General features: G+C 35.2%; 1 protein-coding gene across 1 annotated transcript; it reads left to right on the plus strand.

Moving 5' to 3' along the window:
* Positions 1 to 4,859: 4,859 nt before the first annotated feature.
* LOC132555124 (chitin deacetylase 1-like) lies at positions 4,860 to 7,029 on the plus strand. The gene is made up of 2 exons (XM_060219471.1): positions 4,860 to 4,865; positions 5,848 to 7,029. Exons 1-2 carry the CDS (start codon positions 4,860 to 4,862, stop codon positions 7,027 to 7,029), a joined length of 1,188 nt encoding a protein of 395 aa, XP_060075454.1.
* Positions 7,030 to 10,602: the final 3,573 nt, after the last annotated feature.

The raw sequence follows: 10,602 nt of genomic DNA on the forward strand, positions 1-10,602 counted from the left end.
AGTAGAATCGTTAGACCCAACTAGTTTGCGTTTTTGTTGTGTCTTTAAACTTTGAAATTGATGACTGAAAAACAGTGTGACAATGGCGAATAAATGCAGTTATAAAGATAAACTTCTTGTTTTTGTTTAGGTTTTCGGCGAATAAAAAAATTAACTCGATTAAATTTTGCATCAAAGGCGACATCATCCCCCCCCCCCCCATTTTACCATGTTTTGTTTCGACCATCAGGTCATAAATTCAACAAAACAGAAAGTAATTTTCTAAATTAAATAATGTTTACCTATAAATATACACATACATACAGAAGCAGTTTGCAGCGATTGGTTTCCCCATACATCATCTAACTTATGTGGGTAACAGGTTTCAGAAGTCTGCTGCGGTGTCTTACAAACGGATGCAACAGCCCTGCGTCGTCAAATTACGTGATCGTGTGATTGGTCGGTTTAAAGCGTAAGCTTGCTGGAGCTAAACAATTGTTGGTGCTAAGCATCGTTAACCATTATCTGCAGACGACTTGGAAAGCACGTTACTCTTTGCTTCACAGAAATGGTGCTAGTCAATGCAAGGCGTATGGAGCCGTCTTTATTATTCTTCTTTGGTTAAAATAATTTTTTTAGTGTTATTTTTTGTATATATATATTTCTTTTGGTTTCCTTCAAAGGAACAACTTTTCACGTGGACGATGACAATAAGATTCACGATGTATGACCATTTACTTATATTCTTATAGAATTAGGAAAGCGTTTTCCAAGATTGTTAATTTCTATCAGCACAGTGGGTTTTGTTTTGTGTTGTGTACATAAATCCTTGTCTAATTATGGATTGGCCTTGGCTCCACTATTCAGATGAAAATATAACTAATTAAGAATATGAAATATATCCATATAAGATAACTGGTAACATTCATTAAATAATTTTATTTACATTAGACCTTACGTGGATAGTGGATAAGGAGAATACTACTTTCGGGAGTTTTGTTCACGTGACAGCCCAGGCTTGCCAGGAAAATCCCACTGGACTTCAGTTTGAAGACGTGTTCTGATCTCGCTTTGGTATTCTATATATACAACAGGAAAAATCTTAAACGCGGTGTTTAAAATCTATTCACTTAAAAATACACTAATTTAAGAATACCAAGGAAATTACACATTGTAGTAATGCCGGGCATTACATTTTGTAAATTGTAAAATAAAAAGTTCGTTCTTTTCTTCCGTTAAATTAATTTTATTTATTATTTTTACATGATATCATTGTGTATTACGGTAAAGGTAACGTATATTGAACGTACGTAAAACAGATCCACTACACCACAACCCAACAACTTCAAAATCTCACAATATTTCTACTTTTTCGTGGAAATGCTGCTAAGTAGTTGGTCATTTTAAACACAAATACCTCTCGATATGTTGGTTTTATTAGTTGTATGGGATTTTAAGTGAAACAGCACCATGTATGCAAATGAGTGTACACCCACACAGACGACTTCATGAAACACGTATAAGAAATACACCAAAGGGAGGATGGTGGGCGTGTCTTTGCCTCAAAAGAGGACTTCAAACACATGTCCAAATTTGACAACATATCTAAATATAGAAATTGGATTTCTCTGGATATTTCCGGTATAAGCTTGATCAGGAACAGCGGATTTTAAAAGTAATAAACAATCTCGACAAAAACGTTACTTTTCAGTTTCCAGCTTGATTGAATCTTCGAGAAATACAGATTTTTTGTCAATTTCCGTTTAAGTCTTTATCATTGCATCGCAGTGTATTTTTTTTTTTTTTTTTTGTTTTTTTTTTTAATTTTTCATTAAATGAAATGTGACCAGACAGTAAGTCTTGTTTAATCCTAGGATGAGTTTTGTAACGATTATACATAGTTCATAGAAAATATAAAACACATACTAGAGACGTCATCTTACACAGCAATACAGATTATCTGTCTAGTAACGCTAAAGAATTCTTCAATAAAAGATTAGATTTGTGTAGTGTATATTATCTGGGAGATTTCTTAGTGTAGCAAGTGGCGTGCAAGGTTTGATAATATGGAGAAAAAAAACACTCAAATACTAGCGACATGATTGTCACCTGTGTTTTTCCTTGTAAATTTTACATTTCACACAAATACGAAAAGAGTGTGATCAATATTTGGAGGGAATTACATATGTAATAAGATTTCAACATTTTTACTGAATCCAGTGTAACGTAACGCCAGCACAGTAGTAAGCTCTCGGCTCTCGACTCCAAAGCTTCCTGGATAGAATACCCCATTGCCGTCGTTTGAAAATGGACATCAGATTACATGTGATATTGAATTATTCTCGATACTAGCGTAATTATTAATTAATATAGAAAACGAACCAATCTTTAAAATGTACCTGCCAAAGATCAATTTCATAAGATTCGGTGATGGATTTTCCTATGGAAAAAATGCAGGTATTTGGCATCCCGAAAATGAATAATTCAAACGGATTTCAATATCCATAAACAGATTTACACAGCTGTAGAGTGACTTCACATATAAACTTCCGTTTATTGACCCTGAAAACGGCGTGGGCACTTGATTTCGCGGCTAGATATACCTCAGTAGATATACTTATAATGTGACGCTACTCAAAATGGAACGCTATTGAAATATTTGACGGTGAATTTTTATTTTGCATTACAAGTGAATATCAAATATTATAAACAAGAAACCATTATATTTTTTTCAGCCCATGTCTTCTGTGTTGCTTATCATCTCTAGTGTAGTGTACCTTGGATGAAAAATTTTATCCATGGTTAAAATAAAATGTTAGATGCAACCTTCAAAGTACCGAGGACGCCATTTTATTTAGCTTCTATCTGGATTTAAATGTTAAAACCTGTCTCGGTCAACTTATCCGGATTTTTGCACATACTAATAACAAATACAACTAAATTCCGGAATGGAGTTATTTCCCCTTATGCTGTAAAATATGATACTATTTGATATCTCACAGACCAGTATAACATTTGCATAACACTACTTAATTTTTTTTTTAATCCGGGAAATTATGCTATGCGACAACATATATATTCTATAATGTTTCTAAACAACTCAAAGTATTATTAAAAATTAATATTTTTGATAGCTAGATGACTGAGATTAACGAGACAGTAATTGAACTTTTATGAAACAAAGAAAAAAATATTCAACATTACAGGTATGCCTGTTATTTCTATAAATAAACATAATCCATTTTCGGTATCCTTACCTGTTGAACCTGGCATGTCTTGCTACGTTCTATTTATAGACACGCGCGCTGCTGACATGTAACCAAACCATGAAAAGAAAACTGAAGATATTTGTTTGTAAAATATCTCGAAAAGTGTAGGCTTCAAAAACACTGTAGAGATTTTATTTTTTTCTTGTAATAATTTCTTCAAAAAGAGTTCCAATTTGGGTAGCGTCACGTTGCTTATTGTTACAGTTCGTGGACAAATCAATTCAAGGTTTTAATTTACCTACTAAATCAATATAAATAAACACCCACGAAAATTAATAATTTTGCGGTAAGTATAATTCTATGACATATTACAGATCAGAACATGTGTATGAAAATGTATGTGAATTAATCTCAGTAATACGGGGGTACATTTATAACATGTACAATATTATTTTTTATATTAAATATTTTTTAATATTGTATCTCGAGCGCTCGCAATATTTAATATGAAATATAATATTTTGCCTGAATGTACACACCGTACCACTGTCATTACGACTTCAATAAGAAACTATTAATTATCTGATCATATATTTACATAGTTGTTGTATATTTCTGATAAACAAGTATTCATCATCACTTCCAATAAGATATATGTACAGCGAAAATGTAATTATATTTTTGTACGAAGTCATCGTTTCAGCTGTTACAATGTGTCTCTCTATGAATTGTTTCTATGGTGACACCGCGTGCACTATTTAAGTGGATGCATAATTCCGCTGTGACAGCGTAAAATGACTAAGAAAAGCAAGTCACACGTAAGTTGTGAACATCCATGTGTCTGATGCACATTGATGTCACTTTATTGAGACCGTTTAACTGGATTTCTTTTTATTAATCAATTTTATCATTTTCGAACACATTTCATTTAATACTGTATCAAATAAAAATTCAAAAACTAAGTCATGTTAACACACATTGTCCTTATCCATAGGCAACATGTACTTGGTGTTCGTACGTTGTCGACGGCACTCCAGCCAAGTACTTTCCAGGTTTACTCGAGGGCATATGTTTAGTTATGCGATCAGATGATAAAATCAGAGGCATTCCAGATGGTTTCATCTGAAATTCCTTATTCAAATATAGAATGTAGATAAAGGATTAAAACTGAAGGCTGGAAACGTATTTGCCTTTTTTCCAGATTTTCCAGACAACCCAAAGGAAAAAAAGAAGATTTAAAGGTGACGTGACTATAACTTCCTATTATGACGTTTGCACTCGGGAAATTCTTACATTGGGGTTACTTAGGACATGTATTGTGTAGCAGATCATATATAAAACAGAAAGTTGAGAGTACCGCTGTCATTTTAGGTTTTTTTCTCTACACAGACGACACGGCATGTTTATTGCTAACCCGATTCACCGTCCCACATATAAACGTTAGTGCGAAAGGACTCTGTTGTTAAACTTGGTCACGTGGTACCGTGTTGCCTCTGGCCAAATATTGCATTGTCAACAGGTCATCTGTATGTGTTGACCAGTGCGGAACACACAAATGTACTTTTTTCCGTAATAAGTAAGTAACAAGCTGGCACAACAGAGATGTGATCGCATCTATAGTGTAACCTGGACATTAGCCGATTCTAAAGCTAAGGGGATTGAAAAACTAAAATGGCGGTAAGTGTTTGTATTTTATGATCTAGCTATTTATTGCATATCATTAAAAAAAAGAGTAGAAAATGCTATATTTGACATCTGCATATAAACAAAAACTACAAACATTTTCAGAATCTACAAAAAATTGGGATTTGTATAACACTTAAATCGGCAATTCATCACTAACATTGTGTCTTTTCTCGAACAATGAGCATCCTTATTTGTTTGTAAAATGAACAGATGTGTACTTTGTTTCATGATATAACATACAAACTGATATGAGATCATGATATATGTTATATTTCGTTTGATGCCACAGAGTTCTGCATTACTTATAACTAAGGAGAAGTCAATATTTAAGTATCTGACTCCAGAACGTTATTTTGGATGGAATACAGTATTTGACTTCTCTGGTTCTCTGTAGATATTAAATGAGCTGTTCAGTTTAACTGGTTATGTGTATTTTATTACAAATGCAACAACTAAACATTACGACAACACCATAGGAAACACCTCCTTCAATAAGTCACAGTTTTCAGTTCCATCTATGATCACACAATGTGTTCACTCATTATAAACATATCTTCCGATACTAGTACAGACTTTACGTTTCACAATTTATTTACGTAATATGTTACCTGTTGTTTTCATAACTTGAACTTTATATATCAAACTTTTACTTACATTACCTTTATTTACCTTGACACTGATACTGATTACGGAAATAAAGGAATATGTTGTATAAAAAAGGAGTGGAGCACTAATAAATCGAATATATAATCCAATATTTATAATATATCTGTAGCCAGATCTAAGATAAATGTTTTATACAAACAGTGATTCGATTATTTTATTAAAACTATCATTTTCAGTTCAAATTACAGGATTTACGATATATTACACAATGATTCAAATGTAGGTGTACATCAAAATCGTTATACATGAACAACACGTGCGACCTAAATAACATGTATAAACGATTCAAAATTGTTGTTCATTTCAGACATTCCTGAAAAAAGTGGCAATCTTATTTGCTTCCCTCCACGTGATTTCCATGGTAACGTCAACTGAGGTATGTAACCAAGGCGTTAACTGCCATCTTCCGGATTGCTTCTGTGGTGGGAGCGGTGATCCGGGAAAGTTTTCCAAACCCTCGGATATCCCTCAGATGGTCCTGTTTTCTTTTGACGACGCTGTAACTGATGACATAAGGGACATGTATGATAAATTATTTGCCCCCAACAGGCTTAACCCGCATGGCTGTCCAATCAGCATGACCATGTTTGTATCTCATAATTTCACCAACTACGATAACGTGCGCGCCCTCTATCGACGGGGAATGGAAGTGGCGGTACACAGCGTCACACATAGAGTGCCTATAACTTACTGGAAACTAGCTACGTATGATGCGCTTACTTTTGAAATTCTCCAACAGAGGAAATATTTGTCGGAGAATGCGGGTATACCCCTTACACATATCAAGGGCTGGCGGAGTCCATTCTTGCAGCCTTCTGGGGACCAGCAGTTCTCCATTTTGAAAGAAGAGAATTTTGAGTACGATTCAACGTTTACATTGTCAACTAAAGACGGAAACAGCAGTAGAATCTGGCCTAATACACTTGACTTTGGCTGGAATTCTGAATGTAACATCCCCCCGTGTCCTCGCGGGAAGTATCCAGGATTCTGGGAAATCCCTGTACAGATGCTGGAAAACCCTTCTGGTACATCCGGGTGTCTATACACAGACTCCTGTCGACCAGCAACAGTTGACGAAACTTTCCAGCTCTTTTGGGCAAATTTCCATAGTCACTACACGACTTCTCGTTCTCCTCTCTTCTTCACAATGCACCCTGCATGGCTGGTAGATGAGAAGAACTTCCAGGCACTGGACTACTTTCTGTTAACGTTACTTCACTATTATGACGATGTGTATTTTATCAACTACCAGCAATTACTACGCTGGATCAAAAATCCTCAGAAACTTCAGAACATTTCTGACTTCTCGCCGTGGGATTGTAAGTGGGTTGACGACGATACGTGGTGGCCAGCGACAGCAGACCATAATGGAATTAATGGCGGGAATGTGACTAATCCTGGGATATTTATAATAATTTTGATAGCTTCTTATGCAGTTTTGTTTAACACATTCCGTAAACACATTTTGGATGATCGTACGATTATATGAAGATGTCAGTGTGTATCTTTAACCTCTTGATTTTACATCGTTAAGTAATTCGAAATATTTAAGTTATCATATGACTGACAAATGAAAAATAACTCGTAATGTATTCGTAAATTATCTTTTATTCTAATTTTAAGTGTTTAATTTAATGCGGTTGGCAGCCGACGGATTTGATAGAAAAAAATCAGCAGTAATCTTCTGCTATATTCAAATAGATGACTATACGGTTTGTCACACGGCATACGGTATAGTTATATAGTTAGATTAGTGTCATCATTGTGGGAAGTACTGTGTGGCCAAACTATGGGCTTACATTAAACGGCCAGTTAAACTTTCACTCAAACAGATACATTGATTGGTTTCCTAGTCTTAACAAATAACAAAAAACAAAAACTAAACCATGATATAATGATTTACGTTCCTGCTATCGATTTATTGATTTTAACCATGTCGATGTTTGATAACTTAAAGTGCGCGTGGATAATTCATAGCCTTTCGTTGTGTTGACCTCATTATTATCATGTAGGTTAATTTAATTTGTTTAAAAAAACTTGCCGTAAATCATGAAAGATATGTACACAGGCGATGCAGTAAAACGTGTTTATTTTGCAATTTTAACTTAAAGAAAGAAAAGTAAAGCCATCATTTGTATGTCAGGACGTGAGGCAAAGTATTTTTAATGTTTCGATAATCACATTTTTATTATATATAAGATAAAATTCATGATTGGGAAAGTACAAAAAGATGCATGTGTATTACGTAGCGTTACCTGTGGGTCTTGTTTTCTTTATTTTGTATTTGGAAATGTCTTATGATGTAATAGAAACCTTTGATTTGTATTTTGTAATGAGTATCAAACGCAATATATCGTTGTGTTACTTGATGAAGAATTATGAGTTAACATATACATATTTATGTATGAAATTATTACTTAAGTGCTATAAAACATTATTGGATGTTTAATATACTGGTATTATTTGTCTTTTGATCGCGTTCATGAATATTAGTCTTGTTCAGTGAAGAATCTTCGCAATGAAAGCATTGAAATACTTCACTGATGGAATATCTAATTTGTTTTTCCATTCACCTTCCTTTCATTCGATTTATCTTTATTCTTATTTATCTGTAGACACGGGAACCCCATCCAACGGACTGTTTCGTTTTTTTTTTTTTTTTTTGTTTATTATCATTTTCATGTTGACACGCAAAATACACTTAGTGTTGCTAATTTAACCTTTTAAATATCTAGTGAATGTCTTCCCGAATCAGGGATTGTTTAAATACATTTCAAAATCAATCAAATATCTTTCGATTTTTACATTTTTCATGACTTGAGCAGGTACCGATAGCTAATACCAGTGTGAGCTGTTGAGTTATTGTCCCGACAGCTTGTAAATCTAGATTTGTCATGATGTCACGTGGTACATTGATCTTTATCGATATATATAACATATGCGACCCCCTAGGCTCAAATACCTGGATGTAAGATTTCCCCGATATGCGATATTTGTTAATAAAACGACGATAAATATTTGTAAATATTTGAAATGATGTTGTAACGTTGTTATTGGGCGGTTAAACGCCAAACGCTTTACACGCGCGAGTTAATGATGTTATCGCTGATGGGAAAACAAAATAAAGATAAAAATTTTTAAAACATCTAGAATCAATATGTCCGATGATTGATGTATGCCACGGGCAAGACTAGTGCTTTCCATTCTATAGTTTTCCATGTAAGATATGGTCTATGTAATATACAGTGGATGTGTTTTGTTTCTATTTTGATATTGTTTGTATTTCACGAAAAAGACTGTATAATGACGTCACCAGATCACTGACGTCAGTCGGCGAAACGAAACCGGACACAGGAGTCTCGGAGAGGAAAAACCTGTCAACCAGCCAACAAAAAAAACAATAATTGTTTAACTATTGTTGAACGGGGGCGAAGGAACAAGTCTACAATTAATACTTTTTCTTATAGAAGGTTACAAATTATATTCATGCAACACTAGCTTTTGCTTTGATATTAAAATGTCCGATGTCTTCCGATGTTACTGGTCCAATACCATCAGGTTATAGACCTTTTGTTTGTTAAGTTCAGTTTATTCAAGAGATGTACAAATTTGACTTGTCTTTGAATTCCCAATCTGCTACTAACAGTATTCAACATTGTACAAGCCATAATACATTTAACGCTGGCCCTTTCTTTACTAGAAATAATTTGGAGGGTTAAATCAGGTCAGATCCTTGTGACATTGGAAGAGAATACTATTTTAAGGTCCCTCAGTTAAGATGGAAATCCTTCATGCATTCCAACTACTGGCCAAATGTATTTTTTCTCGGGGTTTCTTATTGACAATGGAGAATAATCCTTTAAAAGATGTTGATGCTGGACAAGACGCAACAGGGGCCTCTTTTTTGTGTCAGAGCGACTCCCCCCGCCAACGACAAATGAGATTTGTATTCACAACTCATGCAATGAAATTGACGTCCTGCCTGCTAAATATTGTAGTAAAAAATCTGACCCTGCCTTACAAGGACCGGAACCCACTGTTTATACACAACCTACTCCCCATTACTTCAGACCAAATTTGGGCAAAATTCCAACACACCTACCGTTGGAGTGGGATTTTATAGAGCCGGCCAAGACCCACCGTTTACCAAAAACTGATTCCTCTTCACCAACGAATGTTTCAGGCTAATATTTGGAAAATTCCATTAATTACAACTGGAGTAGAAGATTTTACTCTATTACCCATATTGGGCCCCGCCTCTCCTGCCTTTGAGGGGAGAAATCTAACGTTTATACAAAATCGATTTCTCCTTATCCAACAATACTTCTGACCAAATTTGGGCAATATCAATTCATTCCTACAGGAGAAGTAAATTTCAAAGAATTTACTTTATTTGCCCTATCAGGCTTAGCCCCTCCTGCGCCAGGAGCCCCAAAACCTTACATCTGTACGATATTGACTTGCATTTACCTGAGAATGCTTCAGACTGCATTTTGGCAATCCCCATTCATGCCTACAGGAGTAGGATTTTAAAGAATTTAATCTATTTCCCGTATGCTACCCCATCTCCACCTCCGTTCCCCAGGAGGCCGAGGCCTAACGTTTACAAGACTGATTCCCCTCCATCAATGAATCTTCAGACCACATTTGAGCAATATCCATTAAATCCTACAGGAAGACTAGGATTTTAAATAATTTACTGTATTTGCGCTATTGGGCTCCACTCCAGAGGTCAAGACCTTACGACTTTACAAGATTGATTCTCCCTTTCATCTAAGAATGCATCAGACCAATCCTTTAGACAAGATCCATGCATTCCTGGAGGAGTAGCATTTTAAAGAACCAGAAAAATTTCCACTTTTGGGCCTGGCCCTCCGACCCATGAAAACAAATATTTATTTCAACTTGTTAAACCTTCCCCAAAGGATGCTTCTGACCATATCGGGTTAAAATTGTTTTGGTAGTTCAGGACTAGTAGGGATTTTCAGTGAATTGTAGATTGGCGCCGAATGACGCACCATGGCATGGTCCTTCAGACCAGGTGAGCTGAAAATGCCGTAAC

Source organism: Ylistrum balloti, unplaced genomic scaffold (assembly GCF_031769215.1).
Source record: "Ylistrum balloti isolate Yb309-2 unplaced genomic scaffold, AGI_CSIRO_Ybal_v1 Utg369646, whole genome shotgun sequence".
Lineage (NCBI taxonomy): Eukaryota > Metazoa > Mollusca > Bivalvia > Pectinida > Pectinidae > Ylistrum > Ylistrum balloti.